At 37.3% G+C, this 27049-nt stretch overlaps 1 protein-coding gene across 1 annotated transcript in view; it reads left to right on the forward strand.

The window, feature by feature from the left end:
- The window catches only part of STS (steroid sulfatase), a 76793-nt gene extending 63106 nt beyond the window's left edge, over positions 1-13687 (forward strand). Inside the window, exon 9 of the mRNA XM_054383300.1 lies at positions 13305-13687. Within this exon, the coding sequence (XP_054239275.1) occupies positions 13305-13687 (383 nt within the window). The remainder of the gene's footprint in view (positions 1-13304) is intronic.
- The last annotated feature ends 13362 nt before the right edge of the window (positions 13688-27049 follow it).

Here is a 27049-nt window from a genome sequence, read left to right on the forward strand (position 1 = left end):
AATAGGGTTCTATCATTCATAGTAGAAGGGAGAAGTTAGAAATCATGGTACAGTCACAAAATTAAAAGTCAACAAGAACATAAAACTCCTATAAAGATCATGATAATTTAGTGCTTAGAATTAGCAGCAGTGCAATAAAGAAAAGCTGACCCTTTTAGTATTAGGAAATGTTAGTCATCCATGAGATAATTTTGTCATTACTAGGCGTGCACTAATTTTTCAGTTACAACCTATTACTTGTCTGTTGTACATTAATTTTTAAAGGATATTATATCACAGAAGCAAAATTGTCAATCATCTCACTTGCTCAGTGGGAAGAGTACAGACTTCAAGACTCAATGAAGTCTTCCAGATTACCTAAATTGTGTTATCTGGGCTCTTTTCAGTGCCATAGGATGTTGCACAGAAAGGTTTTCAGTCTATAGATCTGATCCCTCCATATGTTCCTGTTCAGTGAAAAGTGAAGATTGAATCCTGGTTCTAAAAGCATAGTAGTTAACTTAGTGGCAGTTCATATCTGTGATAACAAAACTACTTAGCCAGCAAAGCTTTATAGTTTGAGCTCAATAGTGTCAATATCTTGACCTTGCTACTGCTGATTCCAACCCAAATGTAATTCTCTACTCTGGCCCTTCCTTATAGAATTGTTTTGGAAGGTATTACTTGAGTCATACTTTTTTTTTTTTTAAAAAAAAAAAAAAACATATAAAGTGCCTCTTCCATTTCCACATTCTAAATACTCTATGTCTTCCAAAAGCCAACACTGTTAATCAGTCATTTGGTGGAGCTGCTGAAACACTACCATGATACATATACATAAGGTTAACTAGAGGGAATAGCAAAGTATAAATGGTGTCATGAAGATTTTGACTCTAGCACTACAGAAGTATGAAGTAGAAATTCTAGACAAGGTTCTAGATGAACAAAGAATTACGTATTCCTGAAGAATGGTATCTCAACACTCTGTGGAATTTCTTTTGAATAGGTTTTTCTCCAGTTCTAGAACACTGTGGAAAACATTAAAACTAGCATTTACTAATTCCTCATGGCCACACTCTCTTAGAAGACCTGCAAACCCTTTAGTCACAGAAAGGTCTAGTCCACCATCCTACAGCTGATCACGGAGGCATTTTCATGCACTTTCTTTACTTCTCTTCCTTATCTTCCAAATTATCTCTATATTCAGCCTTGCAAATAGAGATTTGTTGCAGCTACATTGATGCTTGGTTTTTCTCAGCTGTTACCTTTTTATCCTGGGCATGGTTAAGTTGTATAAAGAGAAAATGCAGTTCCTGCTTAGAGTACATGGACTGTGGGTATTAAGGCATTCATGTAAAAATAGAATTTGCTTTAGCATTTCCTTCCCTGTTTTATGCAGCATACCTAATTTAGAAACTAAACCAGTGCTTTTTGCAGGAAAATGCCTCCCATTTTGGGAGGACAGAATGGTATAAAAATATATAGAAGATCTACAGCAATGAATACAGTAGAGTAACATTTCCTGTTCTTTCCCGATACCATCACTATTGTCACAGACCTTTAAAGAGTATTTTGATGAATAAACCAGTAAAAGTTGAGAGATGAAGACTGAGTTTGCAGAACTATGTATTAAAAATTTAATGTAAACTTCAAAAAACAAAAAACAACTACAAGTATGCAGATGTTTGTATTTCACAACATCCTTTGAGTGCTGTCATCACTCTTAACTGCAATAAGGAGGGAGGGCATATATAAAATTTATATCTTGTCATGTAATGCCAAAAGCACTTTCAGTAGTTTTGAGGAAATACAATGTGTAACTGAATGACCTTAGACTGCAAGCTGGTTTATATTCTATTTGTTTATACTACTTCTTAAAATAATGGGTTAAAGCCCTTAAAGTAAACCATAATCTATGGGAACATATGGGATGTAGAATTTCATGCTCAAGTATAAGGCTGTCTTTGTTTAACTTACCTTTGTAACTGTCTTGTGTAACAGAGCCTGGGCTCCATGATGTCATAATAAATAATAATAAATATAGGAATAAGTCTGTGCCATAAATGCCCTCTTCAAAGGTGCTTGGAGGTATGCTAGGATTATTACACTGAATTATATAGTTAGTTAAAAATAGGACATCAGGCCAAAGAGAACAAACATTGTGTTTACCACCTCATTCCCAGTAGTAGTCTATCTACCTTCTTTCAACTGTGATTCAGAGACTGGAAGGAAAAAAGTAATCAGAATTCATTTTACCACTCATGTGTCAGGAAAAAACCCATCATTTGTGGACCATGAAAATGATTGGCTAGATGTTTTAAGATAGATTCTAGCACTGTATATGAAAGTGTAAGGAGATATAACACAGGGGATTAAGGACAATGGCTGTTTCCCAGCTCCATTGCTTCTTTCTTCTAGATTAAGAAAAAGTCACTCCATGTCTGATAATGTCTCAGCTGAGCACTCTGGACTTTATGTAGGACTATTTTATGGTGGTGCATCTTTCCAGCAGGCCTAAGAGTTGGGAAGTGCTTTATTAAAATATTGCACCCAGGCCCATGCACTATATAGCTCAAAACCACCTGGACTTGGATCTGCTAGGTATGTATGTCCATGTATTTGCATGAAAAAGACAATACAACAAGATTTTACTGTCAGAATCTTGAGCAACCAAGGCAATTTATGTCTAGGGTTAAGAGAATGTTGCTAAGCAAACAAGAGTTTAATCTTCAGGGAGGTATGGCCTGTATGCTGAATTACATTTTTCTGCGAGAGTTGTCAATTAAAGAGGACACTTGTCTTAGGCTTGGTAAAACTTGATTCAGGTTTCTTCTTCCTACAGACCTTGAGACAACATTAAGTAAATCACTCACAGGGTATCCTTTAGTATCAGTGTAGCAAAGAAAGGAAATGGGTTTTAGTAGCTGTGTTATTAAGCAGCAGCACATATTACTGAAAAAATAATTTCTCATTTTTGTTCAAATACAGTGAAGTAAGAGATTTGATGGGAGTTGAAGAGTATATGTAGATTTCTTACTTAAACAATTAGCTGAGCACATACAAGTTTCAGTCACAGAATATATTGTACTTTGCTAAATTTATGCAAGAGGTTATTATTTGTATTCTTTAGCTAAGACAGAAATACTGTGTTGAACTGAAGTCAAACAGGATGAAATCACTCTCTTAGTAAGTTCATGGGGATTTTAACAGTCACTTCAGTGCACCACAACTCTACAAAAGGTATAGAAATGAAATTTAAAATAGACAATGCAACAGGTAATTGAGGGTTCAGGCATCAGAGGCAATCATCTGCCCCAAAATCTTTTTTCAAGCTCCAGCAAAAGTTCATGAAGGATTGGTATTTGAGAAAGTTGGTAGATAAAACTCTACTACAGAAGTATGCCAATAAAATGTCTTTGTCTTCCACAATAAAGGAAATGAATGATAGTAGCACAAAAGTTATAATAGAAGACACCATCCATCAAGAGAGCTCTTAAAAGATACATTGTAGAGAACAATTGTACAGTGGCAGGAGAATGAATTAGATGACAAAAGAAAAATTCATTTGAAATGTCTGAAATGAGCTTTTGTACTTATTTGCTAGTACTGGAACAGCAGAAAATGCCTACATTATTATGAGAAAGATACAGGAACTGCATAACCAGAGTCAATGCAGAGGTGCTGTAGATAGTGACTATATGTAAAAGGTCATTGAATGATAATTAGGGATAAGTGAGTCTCATTAAAAGAAATATACAGAGGTAAGGTGAATGAATGAGGAAGGAAAACTTCCCTGCATTTTCTGGCCACATCAGTTAAATATGTAAATTTTACATAAACTTGAGAGGAGGAGATATTTAGTCCATGATCTATGAACACTGTAGGATCTTTCATAAACAGCAGCACCTTTTAGATAGATATTTGACCTGTGAAAGCAAAATTAGAAATAGATTAGAGAATTCTGGAGATAGAAGAAATTTGACTCTAAAATTGACTCCTGAAGAACTGTAAGTAACCTCAGCACTGGCAGTACCTTTATTAACAAAGCAATTTGGTCCAGAGTTTGAGCAGAGTGAGAAGAGCTGGGTGTTGATAAGAGGGTCCACCAATAGTCCCAGGCTAGACAAAGTGGTGATTCAGGTTCAAGGTCTACCCAGGAAGTCCAGTCAGGAGCAGGAGATGGGAGCACAGACAGAGCTAGAGGAAAGCCTACAACTTAGGGCTATCCAGGGACAGGGCTGGGAACTGGCACTCCTGCAGCATCACTCAGGCAAGGACTGATGGTGTCAGTCTGAGCTGAAATGGGAATCCTGGTCTATGGACAGGATGCATGGATGGAAGTCTGCCCTAGATCTGGACACAGCCATGGAGGTTCTTTGGTGGCCTCAAGGCAAATTTTGGCAAATTCTGGAGATGGTGATTATAATATGTAGATGTATACAGAGTAAATGCCTACAGCTGAGCTAATCTGAGCCAATCACTTTCATCAAAAGCAAAACAAGCAGAATTCCTACCTTAAAGCAGACTTCTAACAAAGGTAAGAGGCAGATATGTATAGGCTGGTAACTAGCTTACTTAAACACTTCCATATTGCAGTGATCCAAAATTAGGTGAGGTGACCAGATTGTCAAATTGCACACTAAGTAGCAGTGTAGTGATGAGCAACAAATCCTACTTGTTACCTTGAATTTAAAATTAGAAATGCTTTGCCACCTTCATTGCAATGTGAAAAACGTTACTTTGTTAAGCGTCAGTCAGGAATGACAGTATGGAAGTCTTTTGAAATTGACTTGGAATTTTAGGATCATGTAATTTCATTAACGTAATTTGTTTTTAAAGCAGCAAAGGTTCAAATAAGAGCCTGTCTACAAATAAGTAGGATTGGACTGTGTAGCAAAATACAGAGTGAATTGGTTTTGTAGTGCAGAGTGGCATTTTAGCCACACATCAGTCTCATGAAAGAACTGACAAGAATGGTCAGAAAAGAAAAACATGCACGAGATACAGATCCTTACTTGAGTTACACTGGCATAGAGATCTTTAGATAAGATAGGGCCACTTGCTTTGGATGTTACCTTGTCAGTAGCTGTTGAGCAAGCATACCTTTCTAAAATGCATGAAACAACTGAGATGGTCATTATTGTTTCTTGCTGAAGTCCATTACAATCTTTTAATTTACTTGATTATTTGAGAAATGTTTCCCCTGCTTCCTAACCTTGCTTTGTGAGCATCATCTTCACTCTTCATTTGCCTTCTTGTTTTCCTTTTTTCTCTCTCGCTATCTGATCCTGCCTCTTTCATGGAACTGCCACAATCAAGAAAAGCCTCCAAAAATCCAAATCATCTCCTAAATCCCTTGTTTGTGTTCAGTGTTTCAACCACAACAGCTGGAGGAAGCAGAACAAGCATCAAGTGTCATTTGTCTAAACTATCTCATTAAATATTTTAATTTACTATCTTGAGCAGGTGCAGCTGAATTTCAGTGACACAGTATGGGCATATTGTTTGGTAAGCATGAAATAACATAATTGCTAAACGGGAGAAGAACATTTCTGGCTTTAACAGACATCACAAAACTGTGTATATGAAGCTCAAGAAAATCGACCTAATCAACTGATACGCATTTATACTAACAATATTTTAAGCAGCAGAGTGTTCCTCCTGACAAGCATGACAGATACTGTAATAGAATTTTCTTGCCTCTTCTCTGCTCTGTGACAGTGGCAACGGAGTTCTTGTTAGGCTCAGGCTGTTTATATCCTGGGACTTGCAGTGCTCCACTCCCTACCAGCATTCCTCTACTTACTCTGGGAGACAAATACAGGGAAGGAAGGGAAAAAATAAATAATTAATCCCTGTCTGTTCAAAAAAAAATTTACTCTATTCCTAATCTTGGTAAGAATATATATACTCAACTTCCTAGTCCAGTTGGTAAAGTTGAAATGAAACAATGATCTTTTTTAAAATGTTCATAAAAATTTTTGTTGTCTTATTTTTACTTCCCTTTTTCCTGGTTTGGATTTCAAACTGAAGGGCAGGAATGGCTGCAGTGTGGAAGGAACAAGCCAAACATCCTGTACATCAGTCCAGTGTACCATTCCTTGTTTTAAAAAATGCAAACAAACAAAGTCCCCCCAAAATTTGATTATTTGGGTTATTCCATACATGACTGAACTGAGTTTACTAGCTAAAATGATTTAATATTCAGTGACAGACCTGAAGTAGCATTTCATCAAAACAATGCTGATCTCTCCATCTCCATTTAAGTTCTAGTAAGGAACAGTTCAAATTTATTAATCTCATCTGCAGGCCCAGGAGACCCTTCCATGTTCTTGTTTTCAGTAGGAAGGAGATTTTAGCAGATTATAGTATGTCAAAAGTGTAACTCCTGTTTTTTCCTATGTTGCACTCATGCATTCCTTAATCTGGAATTTAGGAGAAGAGAGTGAAGGTTCTTTCTCTTTTAGAATCATAGAATTGTTTGTGTTGGAAGGGACCTTTAGAGCACATCTAGCCCAACACCCCTGCAGTGAGGACAAGCATCTTTACCTAGATCAGGTTGCACAGAGCCATATTCAACTTGACCTTGAATGGTTCTGTGGGTGAGACATTTACCACCTCTCTCTGGGTAACCTGTTCCAGTGTTTCATCACCCACATCCTGTTGCAACAGGCCTTGTAAAAACACTGTCCTCATCTTTCTTTAATATTTTTCCTTTAATATTGAAATGACAAGACAATACCGCAGCCTTCTCTTCTCTGGGCTGAACAACCCCAACTGTCTCAGCCTGTCTTCATAGGAGAGGTGCTCCAGCCCTCTGATCATTTTCAGGGCTTTTCTCTGGACCTGCTCCAATAGGTTCCTCTCCTTGTCATGCTGAGGACTTCAGAGCTGGACACAGCACTCCAGATGAGGTCTCACCAGAGTGGAGCAGAGTGTCACAATCTCCTCTTTCAACCTGCTGACTATGCTTTTTTGGATGCAATTCAGGATATGATTTGCTTTCTGAGCTGCAAGTCCATGTTGTCAACTCATGTCCAGCTTTTCATCCATCACTTACTGTCATGTGAAGAACAGATGAAGATCTCGGTTTTCATCTTGCATGCCACTTGTAAAGCAGCTTTACATAATTATTGCTTTGGGTTTAGTTGTGCTTCTCACTGTTTAAAGGTTAAATGTGCTATCAATTTTCAGATAAATTATTTTGAACACTTGACTAGCATTCTGTGTGTCAAGGGTTTTTATGGCCTTATTTTTTTTTTTAAGTATCTGGAAAAAATAATTTCTAAATACATTCCTGGGGATGGTTTCAGTTGGTTCAAACTTGTTTGAAAATATTTGCAGCTTTGTCTCTTACGTTTGCTTGGTATCAAGAGAATTGCTGTCTGAATCTTGCAGATCTGTCATTTCACTCAGAATGACTGCACACACTTCATGTAAGAGAGTAATGATTGTCCTCTATTTTCAGTTAATAAAATGCTTTCTTGAAGGACAGAAAGAAAGACGAAACACAGTTCTGAATAGGTTTCTCTTAGGTTTTTTTTTTTCCATCTTTAGCAAAGTGGCTATGCTTTGTTACATTCTTAAATGTGTTCCTCTCTTGGTGCTTAACTGTATGTCTTACTTTCTAGTGGAAAGTCAATACTTGAAAATCAATACTATTTCTCTTGCAGTCAATAAAATAAGGCTGTTCTGTTGTCAAGGACTTTTCAATACAAGTTGGAAATGACCAGTAGTTGTTTTGGGTTTTTTTTTTTGTATCAACATTACCTTCTGTCTTCAGCATGCCATCAACTATTGCTTGAATAAACTGAAAATTACATGGACCATTCAGCAAGTAATAGACTCTTCAAATATATCTTTACCAAGCATCTGGATTATGTGTGTCAAATTACTGTGCATGGAATGTTTTTTTCAGGACAACATGTATTCTTCCATGTTGCTGTTAATTAAGATTTCCAAATGTGAGGGATAGCATTCCATTATAGCTCTTCCTATTTTATCATTTTTAGTTTATATACCAATGGATTCTTCCCATTTAGGATTTTATTCAATAAGAAAAGAAAGTATTGTCAATAATATGTCAATTCTTTTTGAAGATGATCATTAATAATTCAGTAAAATAATATTGTGTCAATTGCTACCATTCAGTAGTTAACTTTGACTTTTGAACAGAATTCAGTGGAAGCCTCTACTTCCACAGCACGTACTCTAGATAGTGAGCACAATCATAAGATTTCTGTCTTAAAATCAGCAGCATGAGCATGGTTACACTGCCTTGTGGTTTTTTCTCTAGCAGTTATTCAGTATGATTATTAGATATTCACCAACATGCAGTCTTTTCTGTTTGAGAAGATACTTTACATTGGATTTTCTATCCTTAAGATTTTCAAATCACTGCTACTACTGTTTTGTTTTTTGTTTTTTGTTTTTTTTCATGGTCTTACCTGAAATGCAGTATGTTCTACACAGTTCTGCTCAGTTCTTTATGATTCTCATAAACTAACATTATGTCTTTGAATATCTCTTTGTTATTTGCCACCGACACTAGGACACAACATGCTGTCTTTTGACTAATGTAACAGTAGAATATTACAAGATACCCAGATACTTAAAACAAGTATCTGGGTATCTAGGTAGCAAGCAAAAACCAAACCAAACCAAACCAAACCAACAACCAAAAACCCCCCAAAACCAAAGCAACAACAACAAAAAAACCTAACAACCAAAACAAAGCCAAACACACACACACAAAACAAACAAACAAGTATTGAAAAAAACAATAAATGTAGAAATTTTGAAATCAAACAGTAATTTTCATTAGCTGTTTGAGGAATGCACATTGGTAATAATAATATATTATTTGTATATAACCAGATAATATTCTCTCTACATTTTATGTAGTTCTACAAGAATTTCAGAAGCTAAGTCTTGAAAAAATGGTTAAATTATTGTAGAGTTGAATATATACATATACGCAATATCTAGTTTAGATAAGATTAGAAGAGAACCTAACAATTCTAAATTATTCTAAAGATACAGGAAGTGAGAAGAAAAGTTTGAATCTAATAACAGAAGTTATCTGAAGAATGTCATAGTCAAGTGTAGAAATGTTGAAGAACAGGAGATAGAGCGTGGGAGATATCAATGCTTCCAGAGCACACAAGAGATACAGGAAACCTCTATGTGCAGTTTCCATCAGTACACCATGCCTAAAGGGCTATTCTCAAAGGCATCTGAAGTCAAGGAAAGACCAGCTCCCCAGTTTACAGTGAAGAACAGATATGTTGAGCTTGTTCTTCAAAAAGAAGAAGAATATGAACAAAGGGGATGACAGTAGCAACAAACCTTTAAAGCTACTGTCATAGATTAAATCAGTAAAAATGAGGTCCAGTCATTAACACAGCAATAGCTTATAGTCACTTCAGGAGCTTCTTATCAGAAAACAGCGTTTAACCCTTAGTGATTAAGAATAATGCTGTTATAAGAGAAATTACATCCTTATCCAAGGGGTTACTTCATCTTGGAAATATTAGTATAGTTTACTGAGAGAATTTTATTTGATCTCATGGCTGCTACTTGCCTTTTGGATCTATAGATGTACTTATGAGAGGATAAATAGAAGGACAATAAAAGAGAAGAGTTGTCTTTTAGGGAGATTGAACTCTGAATAATTATGTTCATAGAAGATTTGCTTGAACTAATTGCAACCTTTTTTAATTTAACACTGTTTATATATACAACTTCTGTGGCTTTTCTTTTTATTAATGTGTGAAGGAAAGAGCTATTATGAATAGGTTAAATTGTTAGACAATTCAGGGAGCTGGAGAATTGCAGGAACAATTAATGCTAAATAAAGTAGATATGAAGCACTGGGCAGGATCTTGAAGGGTGCTGCAGGTTTAGAGGTTGCCTGCTGTTTTAGGAAGGACCTCATCTACTTGGCTGTGGGGGAGCCCTGACAATTTTAATATTAACTACACTGAGGAAGAGACATATAGTTAACTTTTTTATAAAAAGAGAGTTTAATATCCAGATGCTTTGCAGGACAAAGGTATCATTAATTACTGAGAGTTTAATTTGATCCCCGTAGTTAACCCTGTGACAAAATGAGATTTTTTATATGAGAGAGACTGTGAGAGAGCTTGCTTTTTTTTTAATTTCAAGATTTATACAGTTCATCAGCTTTACAGATTAGAAGTCTGACAGCTCTTTATGTCTCCTAGTATACTACACTCCACAGCCACAGACACTGACAGATATGTTTTACCTTTCTACTGTTTAAGAAATCAGTGCTTAAATTCTGCATTTCTGTTTCTCTGGCACAACATGAAGTTCCAGATCCTCACTGAAACATCACTGCAGTACAACAGGTGATGAATATTGCACAATAACAAACTTTCCTCTTCCAGAGCTCAGTGTTTTGCACGTTATGATTATGATATTATATAGCTACATAGCTGATAAATTAACATGAGCTCTTCAAAACACTAGCAACATGATTCAGATGTGGCATGCCCTGTCCCCAACACCCTGAATGATTTTGCGTCATGCTGTATACTCTGTATGCAGTCAAACCTGAAAAATTCTATGTTGGGGGGGAGGGGGAGGGGCGGGAAACATGGTATGACTTCCTTATTTCTTTCTTTTCCCCATGTCTTACCTCTATGAGCTGTTTGTACCAATTTGCTTTAATTCAGAATGCCCAAGTTTATACTGCTATCTATAAGCCCTTGAACTTCCTGGGTGCTACAGTGCCCAACACCAAATAAAAAGGTGACAGAAGACTTCTTAGCAGTGTCATTCAGCACAACTGTACCATCAAAGATAAATGTGTGGTAAGACAGCCTGACTACAAAGTTCTTGTGTCATGGCCTTACTGGAATTTCTTTTGGTTGACATTATAATAGCTATATAATTTTTTTCTTTTCTTCTTCCATAAGGTGTTATAGAGCCATGAATTAAATTCTAAAGCGGGGCAAGTGTTACACGGTCTGCAAGAGTACAGTGCACCAATTAATAAGACCCTTTGGCTTTTTCTGTTCTACATTGTCCATCTTGCCAATTAAACACTTTTTTTTAAGAGGCTAAAAGAATGCTTAGTGTAGAGTTCCATACCTTCCCAGAATGTAAATTCAAGAGCTCAGTAAATGAGAGGCATATTTCTGCCCTGAGAAATGTTCCAAGCGTAAGTTCAAAGATATATTAAGGGGAAATGTTAAGAATTTGCTTATTTTAATTCTGAGAAAACAGCAAGGAATTCAAATATCAAGCCAATCTTTCAAAATGTTGTCCCTTTCCTCTTCCTCTTCCTCTTCCTCTTCCTCTTCCTCTTCCTCTTCCTCTTCCTCTTCCTCTTCCTCTTCCTCTTCCTCTTCCTCTTCCTCTCCCTCTCCCTCTCCCTCTCCCTCTCCCTCTCCCTCTCCTCTCCTCTCCCTCTCCCTCTCCCTCTCCCTCTCCCTCTCCCTCTCCCTCTCCCTCTCCCTCTCCCTCTCCCTCTTCCTCTTCCTCTTCCCCTTCTTTTCCCTTTTACCCAGAAAGACCATGTAAATGCTGCTGTCAAAGTCTGAGCCTTTTAAAGTTTGTATCACTCAGCCTTTAAAGCTGAATTTTCTGACTTCCAAACTGCATGCAGAGGCTTCTCTGAGTCTAACGTGTATAATAACAATAACCATCACCCCTCCGACCCTGATTTAAGTACAGACTGAGTGAACTGGAAGTCTCCAGGCTCTGTCATTGAATTGGTTCCTAAAGGTATAATCTCTTATAATGTGAAAAATGCTGTGGGATGGAAGAAGCTGTAAAGAATCTTAAGGTCATCTGCTGTCTAAATTCATGCTATCGACTAGAACTGCAGCCTGTAACACTTTAGTCCACTGAAACATTTCTTCCTTTTAAACCAATTTTTATCTTTCAAAATTGAGTGTGATGTAGTCTCGTCATGGCAGGTACCAGCTCATCTCTGCCCTTCCCACATTTTCTAGTGCCTTCCATTCTGTTGAACTGATGAATTGATTAATGAATATTAACCACTCTAGAACACATAAATCTGGGACAATCTGTTACTGGATTGGCAAGCTTTCTGTGACTTAACAAAACTCAATCAAATGAAAAAAAAAGAGAGGTGATTAAAAAATTGTGCGTTTTTGCAATAAGTTGCTGAGAAATGCAAATTACTGGTTAAGACATATTTCTGATGTCTGATACTCAAGTGGGTAGTTAGTCTGACATCACAGAACTCTGCCATTTAGTATCCTACTTTTATTAAGAGTAAACTACAGAAATTTTCTTCTCTGCTGTTTCTGAAGACCTGCATGCTTCCCTGATTGTGGGGGGGACTCGAAGTGCCTGTCTCTTCCTCCCTTCCCTGTCTCTTATGCGGTACTTGAGGAAAATAGTAGCCATTTTTTGTTTCCTCCTTTCTTGTTAAGTATTTTCAGAATCTCTAGTGTTCCTTCTGTTCAAGAGTGCTTCTTGAAGGAACCAGCAGATATCTGCCTTTTCTTACTCCTGGAAATAATATGTATTTTTAAACGGTGAAAAATCTGACTGAAATTACAGTAGTGCAGACAGTTCAGTTTCTGTACACAGTGAATTAAGATGAGAGAATGACCAACCTGTAAAAGACATTTTTTTTCTTGGTTTACAGAACAGAATGCCACCTAAAAATTGCACTACTGTAATAATTACTTATTTTGTGAAAAAAACATCTAGAAGTCTAAGCCAGGGATTTAGCATCCATTATACCTTTTCAGGTCATCACCCTTAAAAAACCGAGAAACTTGTCTCTAGGTGTTTGCATGAAAGCATGTGTCAGGGGGAAATAGATTAACATAACAAAAAGAGGAAGAAAATAAGAAGTAAAAATTAAATTATTTTGATGAACAAAATAAGAAGCAGATGTGGTCCAACAGTGTCTGGGCACAATCAATGGGCAAATATATATTTTAATAAGTCTTAAAGAAGACTTATTAAAATATATATCATCCTTGACTTAGTAAACATTTATGCAAATCTTCTTAGCACTGTTAATGTAAAAATGCAAAGTTCTTTAATGTCTTCCATGATTTAGTTAATCAGAATTCTTCTACAGGAATGAAGTGTTCGTAATTATTTCATAAACATGCTTAGCATAAAAATCATCATCTTTTGTTTAATTTTGTTTTTTCGATTTTGCTTTACTCTTTCAGTGTATTGCAGTTCCTGTACAGAGTGAGGTTGTACCAAAAGACTGGTTTTCCATGCTGTAAATTAGAGTTTTATAAAATTAGGGAGCTTTTAGTTTGTTATTTTATCACCAGCTGTTTCGTGTCTGTATATTGCAGGTGAGGCTGTATGGAAAGTCTTCTTCTTTACTCCAAACTTCAGTCCTGAAGACTCCAATGGCTGCTATGATTCTCATGTGTGCTTCTGCCATGATGGATTCATTACTTGGCATGATCCTCCACTGCTCTTTGATCTCTCCAGAGACCCTGAGGAGAAAGTCCCACTGACTCCTGAAACAGAAAGCCATTTCTATGAAATCCTCAGGGTCATACATCTAGCGGTAGACAACCACACCAGATCTCTGCATGCTGTCCCTGACCAGCTGTCATGGGACAACCTTATCTGGAAGCCATGGCTCCAGCTGTGCTGCTCGTCCCTCTTTCAGTCTTGCTACTGTGACTATGACTCAGAGGGGAACCTGGTGGAGGGGTATTCAGGATAAACAGGCTGCAATGCCCTTTCAGAAACTGGAACTAGAGAGTGTGGGTAGCTGATTTGAACCATGCAGTTACTAGCCTTCAGGTTTTGTTGTGTAGGAGGACCTGTTTTCAAATCATTGCATTAGAAGAGAATCTCAGTCAAGAAAATGTGCCAAGAGGAGGGCAAGATACACCTTTTCTGTTTTTATAATACAAGAATCAATATGAAGTACATGTTGCCATCTTCATCTACGAATGGGTAGGCTGTCAACATTTTTAGATAAGATCATTTTTTTCTTACACAGCAAGGGACTTACCTCTAGTTTCTGTTAATTACACTGAATGCACACTTCCTTGTCCTTTTTGCTAAGTGCTATCTACCATCTGTAGGACATAGTACTGAGTAATTAAAATAGAGAGATAACGGTAAAGAGATCTGCCTGTGACTGTAATTTGGTAACTGGTACGTAAAGGACAGACCTGCAGCAGTGTGTCTAGGAACAAGAGTCATGGACGTGAAATACTAAACGAGTTGCCAACAATCTAACATTGCATGTGCCATAAAAAATGTAGAGAGCTATGTAGTGAATGTCATGTTTCCATGATACATATGTAACATAGCTATCTCTATCTCTATATCTCTATAGATATCTCTATAGATATAGATATAGATATAGATATATAGATATAGATATATACACACACATACATATATATATATATATATATATGAACCTAATTCTGAACCCTCAGAAACCCCACAAATCCTTAAGACCCTGATACAGATGTCCTTATGGTCATAGCCCAGTTGCTAAAATGAAAGATTTGGTCATATCTGAGTGCACAGGATCCTACAAAAATATGTTTATCTATCTACCATACCTATTCTTCTACTGATGAACGTAGTATGCATCATAAATATTTAAAATTGGTCTTCTTTTGCCATTGTTTAACCTTTTTGAATAGGATCTTTCATTTTATGCGAAGAAACTTTGGCTTGAGCACCTAAAGCCAAATATAACTGTCTCTGAGTTCTTATCAAGGCCTTGGAAAATCTACAGTACTTTGGGTCTAATTTTTGTGTCCATTTTAATCTGCATCTTTTCCAGACACATTTTCTTTCCACTCTACAGGCAATCAAGCTATATTCTTTGGCAGATTGTACCAGAGAAGAACATATCAGGAAAATAATAAGATGATTTTCTGCCTGATAATAGAAGATGACTTGTTCCTTATCAGAAAAGACTAGTTAATTCCAATATTATAATGTATTAAAATCTGTTTGCTGCAAAAATGATCTGTGATAATAGTAACGCAGTAGCTTCATTCAGCCAGCATTAAGGTTGTGACCTGGTTCTTGGGAGCTATTGAACTTGTCCTGCAAAAATGTATTGTGATATATGGTATATTTCTCTGTCTGTAAAACCTAGACTTAATCTTATTTTTTTCTGCTGCAGTTTCATGCAAAATTCCATTTGCCACAATATCCGGATGCCTGTCCTGGGAAATGTTGTACTCTTTCTTTGAAGTCCTATTTTTATGCATGTTGCACCTTGTATTTGAGATTGTGTACCTCAAGTATGTGCTCTGCAAGTTCTCTATAGGGAGCAAAGTCCTGGGTATGCTGCTAAAGTTTGTTCAGTTATTTCCCTGATAACCACTCAGGACTGTTTATGTTGTAACTGAAAAGCTGTCAGATGGCCACTCATGTGGCACAATTCCCTCTTTGCTTTATTTCATCATTTAATGTACTATATAAACTTAGGAAGAAAGATGCCTGCAGTTTGAATCCAAGTACTTTTCTTCAGTGACAGTGGCTGCCACTCGACATGGCAGCAGGATCTATACACCCCGAATTTTTGGTCCTCACCATGTGGCCCAAGAACCCCTTGGGGCATGGCACTGGTGCCTATGTGTCTGCTGCTGCAGTGGGTGGGCAGCTCAAACTGTAGCCAGGTGCCTGACGCTGAGCATCCCCCAGCTCTCGTAGCTCTGATGCAGCTTACTCAAAACTTTTTTGCACAAATATTTCTGCAGAAGCATTTGAGAGGACATTCACATCTACTTCTTTCCATCAGAAAGAGCTATGTTGCTATTATTTATTTTCTTTCTACAGATAGAAGAATTATTTGTTCTGTTAGGCACAACAGCTGTTCTGTGCTGCCTGGTTGAGGTATTACAATGTTCACTTTTTTACAACTCTCTTTTCCTCTCTCCTGAATATGACCTTTCTGTCATACCCTCCATCTCTCTAATCTATGTTTGTAAAACATTCACACCTCACAAATATTTTTCCACCTATTTTTTTGGCCACTCAGTCCTTTCATTTTCTTGTCATATTGATCATAATGGCTATTTTGCCTTCATCAACCAGAAAGTGAAAAATGATCTTTGTGAAAAGATTTGACTTCTGTGGCCTCTTGACTCTGCTAATCTTTAAAGTCTAGCAAGGATTTACTTTGCATTATGAAACCTAAGAAATTAAAGCACACCCAAGACCGCCCAAATAATAAAAGTTATTTCTTGTTTGTGGCACAAGCCTCATATTTTTCAAAATATAATTTAGTACAACATTTAATATTTTGGCATGAGCCCTAAAATCTGAAATGCATTTTTACAATTGTTCCTTCAAGAAAGATTCTATTAGGAACAAAGCAGTATTTTTCATACTCTGTGTTAATGCTGTTTGATTTAATGCCTAGAATAAACCTTCCCTGTATTGCAATTGTGTTATACCTTTCGGTACTGTATCTCTTGTTGTGGAGATGGCATGTCAGATCTTGGTAATTAATTATTAGCAAAATAAAATGAGGAGCATAATATACCACTTTTGTCATGGCATGGCCTGATCTAACAAGGATAAGTTTTGTTTTTCACAACAGGTTATTGATGGGATATATGTAATTCACAATTTATTTACAAGGAAGACTCAAGGAGAATGTGCTGCTCTGGTACTTTGAGACTGACTTACAATCTATCATTTAACAAGCATCAGTATTGTAGCATGGTGCCTGTTTGTATAATATGTCATTTTAAACCAGGAGTTCAGCTTCAGATGGAAATGTATTCTTCTACAGTATTATTTAACAATCACAGAATCACAGAATATTAGAGGTTGCAAGGGACCTCCAGAGATTGTTGAGTCCAACAGCCCTGCCAAAAGCAGGATCACTTAGGGCAGGCCTCACAGGAATACGTCCAGGTGAGTTTTGAAAGTATCCAGAGAAGGAAACATCACAACCTCCCTGGGCAGCCTGTTTGTCACAGAGTCCCTGTATGGCCCAGAGCAAGTCAGTTAACTCTTCTTCTCGGTTCCTTCTCTGCATCTGGTATTTCTCTGCCAGGAATAGTGAAGGAAAAAAAAATGCTGGAACTGGTAAGATGGTAAAAGTGCACTTTCTAGTCAATAAGGCACTTTTTCTACAGAAGGTAGACGGAGATGGAAAGCCAGGGTGTAGATGATCCCCCTGCACTAGGAGGTAAAAAATACCCTTCAGGTTTACAGGTGGGATCTGTGCTCACAGTTCAGCACTGTGGCCTGGAGGAGAGAGAACAGATGGCTAAAAAAGATACACACTGGGGATTCAGAGAAAGATATTAGTCACATTTTTCTAATTATATTTATTCTCTCTTTTGGCAGACATAGGAGGCTGCATGAAATTATTTAAATAATATTTCCCCCTCGGGGGACTGGATGTCACAGGTTCCTGCCTTTTAAAAATAGAGTTGTCCTAGCTCATCTGAAATTATTGTCAGTGAAAAAAAAAAAAAAAAGAAAAAAGAAAAAGCTGCACCTTTGGAGATAGGTGTCAGCTCACTGAAATCTGACTGAAAATTTGCAGAGAGCTAAGGGAATATGGTCTATAGCCTTCACATCACTGTGAGAATCATCACTTGCCTGTGATAGTTTATTTAACATTGTAGCAATGTGAGATATGGGTGTTCAGACATGTGGACAATGTTGAAAATTTCACAGAAGATGTCACCTGATATTGGAATGAGCAAAAAAAGAAAGAAAAAGAGGGCAAACATAGCTACAATATTCTATGTTCTAATAGAGATATTAAAATATAGGTGGTTTTGACTAACATTAGGACATGAGAGTTCTTTGCACAAGACAGGTCTTTTCATCTCCTCTGTCATTTCTGTGTCCTCTGGCATTGCCTGGGAAGCATATAAAATAAGCTCTGCAGAGGCCACTTCCAGGAGGAGCTGACCCTGCCTGAGCCCAGCAGCTACTCTGTGAGCCTGAGGAAAGGCTGACTCAGCAAAACTGTGCGCTAGGAACCACTAGGGAGCAAACAGTTTCTTGGGGTTATCTCCAACCTGAAGAGAGACCCCACGAGTTGCTGATTCCTCTGAGTCTGCCACAAACTGCAGATGATGAGGAGGAATGAGTTCACCTCTCTGCCCAGCTGTTCTGCAGCGTATTCTGCAGCAGTATCCTTCACTGTCAGACTGTCAGGTGGAAATTTGCTGGAGGCCCACAGAATACAGGACCCCTTGCCTCTGAGTGAATGCACCAAACAGACCAGTCACAAATCATCATCTAGCAGGTGACAGATCTTAATCTGAAGATCTGGGTCTAAGACAGCAACAGTCACACATTTTGTTCCCTGGAAGACCAGAACACCTGAGCCAGGCTCTGCAGACTCCAAATTTATGGACATTAAAACTGCAAATTCAGGGAATCCTGGAAACATGTTGATAGATCGTATCACTTTTCCCAAACCTTTTTTTTTGTTTTTTAATTTACATCACCTCTACAGAAAACCAAGGATCTTGTAAATTGTTAAGACTACCCACAATAGCTTTAACCTGCTATTTCAGTACCGTGAGAAGTGAGATTGTGCCAATGAAAGGTTCAGAAACTGAAGGTTTCTCATGCATATGGAAAGATACTGAATTCCAGAGTCCCACTGAAGATTACACTATTCTGGCTAGTAAGATAAAAACTGTCTTGATAATCCTCACATCTCTAATTTTGCTGTCAAGGTTGTGAAACATTGCAGACCTTGCTGGAAGTGGGTTATAGGCTTTGGCAGTGCTTATACAGCATCTCCTGAATACTTAAAAAACTTTTTTCTTTGATATAAATCATGATAGGTTCACTATGTAGATTAGGGTTAGTCTTATCTATGAAAGAATGGTGACAGAGGTAGTTTCCTTGAAAAGTAAACCTAAATTTGGAGAAAACAGTTTCAGCCTGTATGGTCACCTCAGTTACAAATAGTAGTATAGAGTGATCAAATAATAAAGTCTATTTATGGCAATAATATTTTATTGTACCTGATTTATGTGGAAAATACTGTGAAGCAGTTGAAATTATGAGGCAAAGTTCGTTTTTGTGACACTTACTTTAAGAGAATTTGATTTAAAGTTGCTTTGGGTAGCAATATTTATTCCAAATTATTAGACACAAAGAATCTCAAAACCCTTATGGACAGAAGTTAGGATGCAAGAGAGTAACTTTGTCTTAATATGATCTTCATTGCACACAAATAAAAAATCAATCTATGAAGAAAAAATGTCCAAAACTTTAAAAATGGTTTACTTGTACTGATAGTGATAAAAAGAATAATAGACGTTTGTACTCTGTGTTAGAACTTCTTTCATTTTTTCCTTATTTTTATCTTTTGTGTTATACCTCCTCCTGCCAAACAGACAGGTTCAGGAAAATATGCTGTTTGTTTTATAATTTTCAATGTTACACTGTCATATGTAGGGTATTGGGGAGTAACTGATTAATGCCACTGTCTAGATAATTGTTAAGCTCCAGGGAAATTGTTAGAATAGGAATTTTAGGCCCTAACACCTCCCTGTCTGATACACATGAAAAGCACCATCATCCAGTGACATGTCATCACTCACCAAGCTTTTAAAAAGCATGTTATTCTACAAAAGGAGCTTCTTTATGCTCTTTCTCCCCTGTGGTACTTACTAAAAATAAAGAGACATTCTCTCTGATACTAAGATTTAGGCTACTGAATGACAACCCTCTTTGATTATCTTTCAACAAATTCAGTCAGGAGAAACCATCCCTAGCAGCAAGATGGCATTCTGCCATTTCTGGAAATTAATGACAATGATAAAATTCTTTAACCAGATCTCAGCCAGCTGCATTAATGTACACTATATGAATGCTGCAGACAATTTGGCTCATCATTTTTTAAGCACTTAGTAGTAGACAATGTAGAGTGATGCCTTTTTCCACATTTTAAACCTATGTTCAGTTTTATCTGTCTGTTGTGTTTTTGATCTCTAGATCTATGACGAGAAATGTAATTTCACTTTATGAAGTTGGCTTGGCAGGTTTATCTAGGTCTGGTTTATGAAACTGTAAACCCTTTCTTTGCATCAAAGGTTGTTTACACCATAAGGTGAATCAAGGTGACCATCCATTGATATCCAGACACTGACCTTTAGAGGTTAAAGTATCATATCTTAATGGACAATTATCTTGATCTAATGGTTTAAAAACCTCTTTTCTTATTAAAAAAAAAAAAAAAGAGAGAGTTTGTAACCATTAAACTGTCTCAAATAAACCAGTCAAAATGCAGCAGTGTTGTAGGAGTCTTTTGAGGAATTGTTTCTGATTAAGCCAAAGTTCCTTTTATATCTTGAAAGCAGTGCAAACTGGAGGATAATTTTTGCTATTCATTGAAATGTTGCTGCCATTAAATTGTAGATCTCTGCTGATCACTCATAAGGCACCAATCCTCTAATGTAAGCTGTGGCTTAAATTTTAGCATTCAACTTTCCTGAGAAGAGCCTGTGTCATTACAAGAGAATGGAATACTTAGTCAGGAAAGAGATAAAATAAGGAAGCCTATTAGTGATAGAATTGTGTATTTACAGACTGAGCCCTTGGGCATGCTTTCCATCTTCTGACGTTGGCTATTGACCGCAGTCACAATCTCATTCCTTACTGCTGGGGAAAAAGCAGAGTTTGTGGACAAAATGGACACAGGCAACCCCTCCTGGTGCCTAATTTTTGTGCGTGTATTTTGGTTGGTTGGATGGGTTTTTTTGTTTGTTTGTTTTTTATTTGGTTTTCTTTTTTGTTTAAAGAAGACTGAAATCCATCCATCTACAAGCTAGTTTAAAGGAGGCAAGAATGTCATCAGGAGGTTGAGAAACATAATCAAGATCTAGAAAACTATACAGGCTGAGAATAAAAAAAAAAAATTGCTCTTCGTCTTCTGGTTGAAACTGTGCCACTGAGTCATAAACATTTTTAAATCCAGGGAATCAAAAAGAGGGTAATATTCCCTAGCGGTAAGGGCACTCACCTAGGTTGTGATGACAGCATTGCCATGAAACTTCAAGACTGATTAAGTATTTTTAATCACATGTGGTACACAGATTGCCTCTGGAGCAGAGAGGGACATACCTTATGGCTACAAAGTCACTTTCTATTGCTGTTACTCCCTGACCCAGTGAGTCGAGGAGTCTTTCCTGCAGAGCAGTAGAAGTTGTACAGGAAGGGCAGAAAGTGCTTCTCGTTGCATATCCTCTTCTCACATCCAGCCAGTAGGTCAGGGATACTTTGTTTTAACTTCATACCCCATCTAGAAAAATGTGGAGGAAGGAAAGGCTCAAAAGAATTCTCTGTCTTTGACTCCAGGATTTGAAAGCAATCCATGCTTGTACAGGAAGAACCTTGTTCTTGCATTGCTAGGAGTGCTCCAAAAGTAGAATCAGAGTCTTTAGATGTTGTATGGAGGATGTACTTCCAGGTTCCAGAAGGATTTAGATATCACTTTTAGGTAGAATTGTAGTAGCAGGGTAGCAGGTCTGAGGTTTATCTTATTAAGTTTATACATCTACAGTGAGGATGTCTAGAGATGAGTTTTCCTGAATTTTTAGCTAGGGATGAGAAAACCAGGATGTGTCTAGATAGCTTGTATGTCTACATGAAGATTATATTAGTCATGTCTAAGAATATTTTTTTCTTTCCCCCCTTCTTTCCCCCCCCTAGAATAAAATTAGGTATAGTGTAAACAATGTAAAAATAATCTCAAGGAGTGTGTTCAGGCAGTTGCATCTCAGTTCTGTCTTCTGGAATCTTTTACATCATTTTTAAAAAATGAGGGATGTATAAAATTTAAATTCTTTCAACAGTATCCAAATGGAGATGTTCAAAATCACAATTTTGCTATTAAAAGCATGATGCACTTAAAGAACTCTTTTAAGGCTAAGATTCTTTGTTTGCTCACTTGTTTTTTTGCTCTGACCTTCATTTCTTTTTGTCTCTACCCTGCTCTGCAAATCAGTGAAGGAATATCCTATTAGACGTATTTCAAAGAAGTGTCGTCATTATACAGGCCAAGCAATTTGTTTTTAAGGTCATATTAGCAATTTTTTTATGCAGTGTTTTAATTATTTTACTAGAGTGAGATATTTCCATTAGAATTGAGTTTTCCCAACAGTAAATTAAGATCTTCACCAATTTTCCATTTTTGATTGTGTTGCAAGAACTTGACTTTAAAAATGTTTCTTAACTTCTGGAAATAAAAGTTGTGCCATTTAATATACAACTGTCAGTCTCTACTATACTGAATGTTTACCTGCCATGTTAAAAAGTTTACATTGTTATATGCATATCATATATTTTCCATCTTCTTGTATCATTAGAAATACTTCACAGCCAACCAAACAAATAAACTACTCTGAATTATGCATGAAAAAGTATTTTAGGGCTCCATCTGCTAAACATTTGTTAGAGTTTGTTTCTTTGGTTAAAAATGTTTACTCTGCATTAAATCAGGTATAAAACTAGCTGCAACACCTCAATGGATTTTGTTTCTTAATATTGTATGTTATCACATGACTAAGTACATGTCTATTAAGAATACAAGACATATATAATATTTTACTCTTGATATCTTTAGTTCATTCTGTGCTAGTTTTGGTTGAGACCGAGTCAGTTTTCATTGTAGTAGATTGTGTGGGGCTTAGTTGCCAAATGAGGTTAAACAATGACAACCATAAAGCAATGATCTTGTACATGTTTCAAATACCAGGTGTTTCCATCATTTACCATTCCATAATGTCAAGCTGTGTCTATCAGATATTTGTAAGCTTGTCTCCATTGTTGCTCGTTGCTGGAAATACAGCACAAGCTAATATTTTTTCTGAGTTCAACAGCCAATTACTTCTGTTACTAGGATACTGCTTAGCATAAAGATCATGATGTAGCTTAAAAAGATAAAAAAATGTAAGAGAAAAATGAAAAGCTTTCAGAAATGATAAACCCCAAAGCAATGAGGGTCAACTACAATCCAGCTATAAAATATTCCTTTTTGTATGAATCACAAGAAGCAACACTGAATTTTTAGATTTTACGCTGAAAAACAGAGGAAAACAATATTTAAATGCAAGATGAAAGAAGCATTTTTCACAGAGTTACAAATGACTAAGCCCAGCATTAACTGCCATCACATTGGCTTATGGCTCTGTAGAAATAAAAATCTATTGACAGGACAGGATATACACTGCAAGGTAGAGAAAATGGATCAAAGAATGAAATACATGCATTAGTCAAGTAACTGGAGAAATATAGATAGATAGATAGATAGATAGATAGATAGATAGATAGATAGATAGATAGATGTAAAAAAAAAAAAAAAAACATATGCCCGCTCTTAAGAAGCAGAAAAGAGAGGGAAACATGGATTAAAAAAATCTAGACCAGAATAAGAAACCACTTTTACAATTACTGCTGTTTGGTTGTGGTGAGTTGAAATTAGCCCCCAACTAATTTGAAGAACTATGCCCCAAAAATAAAAATTGCCAGACCAGCTCAGTTTGGATGGAAGCAAATGAAGCTGTATTTACAAGCAAACTAAAATCTAGAAATACGAAATTCAATGATTATATACAAAATATACAACATTTACATATATTTACAATTTATAAACATCACAAGGATCCCTCTGGATAAAACCAGGGGGCTACCAATAACTTCCCCCTCTCTTCCCCTTTCCCTCCTGTACAAGAGAAAAAGAAGAGCAGAGAGCAGCTTCTTAGTTACTTAGCCACAACAAGAACACAGCCAAGGTCAGCAATAGCCAAGTAAAAGCCACCAGCTAATATCAGCTAGAGCAGAGAGACAAGAAAAGAGAAAAAGTAGTTTATACAACTAACTTTATGTTATTTATCAGACCCATGGGATTATTTAAACCTTCTTTAGAACTTATAATTGTTTTCCCTTTACATCCAATAGCAATTTATTTATATTCTATCACTTTTTACTCAAGATCTGTGGAAAAATTCTTAGGCATCAGCCTAAAACTGCCACAATGGTACATTATAGTGAAACTTGTCTCATTGAAATGAGTAGAGAAAGACAAATACATGGCTTGTCCTGTAATCTTGGATGGGAAAAGATCTGTTCAATTTTAGACACCTATGAAGCACTATTATTAAGTACACAGTGGAGGAAATACCTATAAATTCCTACTTCTCACACACCTGTTTAGTGCAGAAATATAAATGCCTTTAAAGGTTTCTAGAGAAAGGTCGTATTTGTGTTAATTGTAAGCAATGAAATTAAGCACTTAGGTTCCCCTTCCAAATGCACTGAAGTTCTCAAGGCTAATTTTAGAGGACAAAGCAACTCAGAAGTAGTGGTCTTGGAGTTGTTGAGGATCTGAGACAGAAGCTATTTTCCATCATCATCAACAGTGTTTATGTTAAGTCTTTTTCTTATTCCCTGAATAAGCCAAAATAAACATTTAAGTGTGATTTCACTCGACAGTTTGGATCAATGTTATAATAGGCCAAATAGTCAGACATTAAAAATAAATGTTTGGGCAGATAAAGCATGTTAATTTAAGAAATGTGATAACTGGTAGTAGGGAATGAAGAAATTATTTTTTATTTCACTTATGTTCAAAATATTTTATGCTTGGACAAATCTGTTATTTTAATTTGTTTCTAATTTTCTGAATGAAAGACATTAACAGCAATTAACTCAGTCTTGTTGAACTAAATGCTCTGATTCTGGAGTGAAAATATAATTTACATGTGTGTTTCTAATTTACTTTAAAAGACATCTGTGCTTAGGGACATGTACATTTGATTTTGTATGAATCACTAAATCAGTACTCCTGCATTCTTGTTTCTTTCCCCCTCTAACTCTGCTCTTTACCTGCTTCCATTACATTGTAACATCGTGGTCTTTAGTATTTTCAAATAACATGTCAGACATAATGTCAAATGCAATGCAAAATAAAATAAACACCAAAAATTACTACTACTGCTACTACATCCACATAAACTTTTAAAACCTCTTCAAATGCAGCTTAGAAAGAGAATAGTGATTAACATTTCTTAGCATCATAAATTAACCCTTGCTCAGCTCTGGGCTGACAAGGTTAAACTGAAAATCTACGGCTGAATAATCTCAGTGAAAATCGAATACATTATCTACACTGAAATCTGAAGTACAGTCATTTCCAAAACTGAAGTAATTTGACATTAGCGTAACATCTGAGTCAGTCCTATACCATTTGTAATTTCTTTTTGCATGAATACTATAAGCATACAGTTTTTAATTAATTATTTGAACTGTCTTTACTGTAGAGAACAGACAGTGTAGCAAGATGTAATATTTCCAAGAAATAATATACCCAAAAGATGATGCAAATCTCCTTTTATGGAAAAGACAGAAAACTGATGAAATGGTCTGTGATGCAGGTTGTAATTTCTGTTTCTAGCAATTCCTAATTCACCAAAGAACATAATAAAGAAATTAGCAAGAGGCCCTCCAGAAAGTAAGAGATATTTCTAAATTTTCAGTGTGTTAATCTCTCTGGAACATAGTCAAAAAGTTCAGAGATGAAACAGCAGACACCCATTATTATGCATTATTAACTGTCTTCACAAAAGTAACATGCACATTTCATAGAATCATAGAACTGTCAGGGTTGAAGTGACCTCAAGGATCATCTAATTCCAACCCCCCTCCCATGGGCAGGATCACCTCACACTAGATCAGGTTGCCCAGAGCCACATCCATCCAGGCCTTAAAATCCTCCAGAGGTGGGGCTTCCACCACTTCCCTGGGCAACCTCTTCCAATGTCTCACCACCCTCATGGTGAAAAACTTCCTGACATCCAAACCAAATCTACCCAGTTCTGGGTTTTTTTTCTGTTCTCCCAAGTCCTATCACTACCTGACACCCTAAAAAGTCCCTCTCCAACTTTCTTGTAGGTCCCCTTCAGATACTGGAAGGCCACATTAAGGTCTCTTCGGAGCCTTCTCTTCTCCAGGCTGAACAGCCCCAACTCTCTCAGTCTGTCCTCATAGGAGAGGTGCTCCAGCCCTCTGATGATCCTGGTGGCCCTTCTTTGGACACATTCCAGCACGTCCATATCTTTACTGTAATAGGGGCTCCAGAACTGGACCCAGTATTCAAGATGGGGTCTCACCAGGGTGGAGAATCACCTCCCTCAACCTGCCAGCTATGCTTCTCTTGATGCATCCCAGGATGTGATTGGCTTTCTGGGCTGCAAGTGCACACAGGTGGCTCATGCTGAGCTCCTCATCCACCAGCATCTCCAAGTCCTTTTCTTCAGGGTTTCTCTCAAGCCAGTGACTGCCCAGTGTATATTGGTGCTTGGGATTGCCCTGACCCAGATGCAGGACCCTGCACTTGGTCTTGCTGAACTTCATAAGGTTGTCATGGGCCCACCTCTCCAGCCTGTTAAGGTCCTTCTGGATGCCATCCCTTCCCTCCAGCGTGTCTGCTGCACCACACAGCTTGGTGTTGTCAGCAAACTTGCTGAAGATACACTCAGTGCCACTGCCCATGTTGGCAAAAACAAGACTGGTCCCAGGACTGATCCCTAAGGGACTCCACTTGTCACTGGCCTTCACTTGGACATGGACCCATTGACAGCTACTCTTTGGCTGTGGCTGTCAAGCCAGTTCTTTATCCACTGAGTGGTCCATCCATCAAACCCAGACTTTACCATCTTGGAAACCAGGATGTTGTGCAGGACAGCGTCGAAGGCTTTGCTCAGGTCCAGGTAAATGACATCAGTTGCTCAGCCTTCATCTGTTAATGTTGTGATGTTTTCACAGAAAGCCACCAGGTTAGTCAGGCAGGATTTGCCCTTGGTGAAGCCATGCTGACTGTACCAAATCACCTTTTTGTTATTCTCCTGCCTCAGCAGTGCCTCCAGGAGGATCTGCTCCATGATCTTACCAGGCACAGAGGTGAGACTGACTGGTGTATGGTTCCCTGGATCAACCTTCTTTCTGTTTTTGAAAATGGGAGTTATATTTCCCCTTTTCCAGTAAGTGGGGACTTCCCCAGACTGCCATGACTTTTGGAACATAATAGACAGCAGTTTAGCAACCTCATCCACCAGTT

Source organism: Indicator indicator, chromosome 1, assembly GCF_027791375.1.
Source record: "Indicator indicator isolate 239-I01 chromosome 1, UM_Iind_1.1, whole genome shotgun sequence".
NCBI lineage: Eukaryota > Metazoa > Chordata > Aves > Piciformes > Indicatoridae > Indicator > Indicator indicator.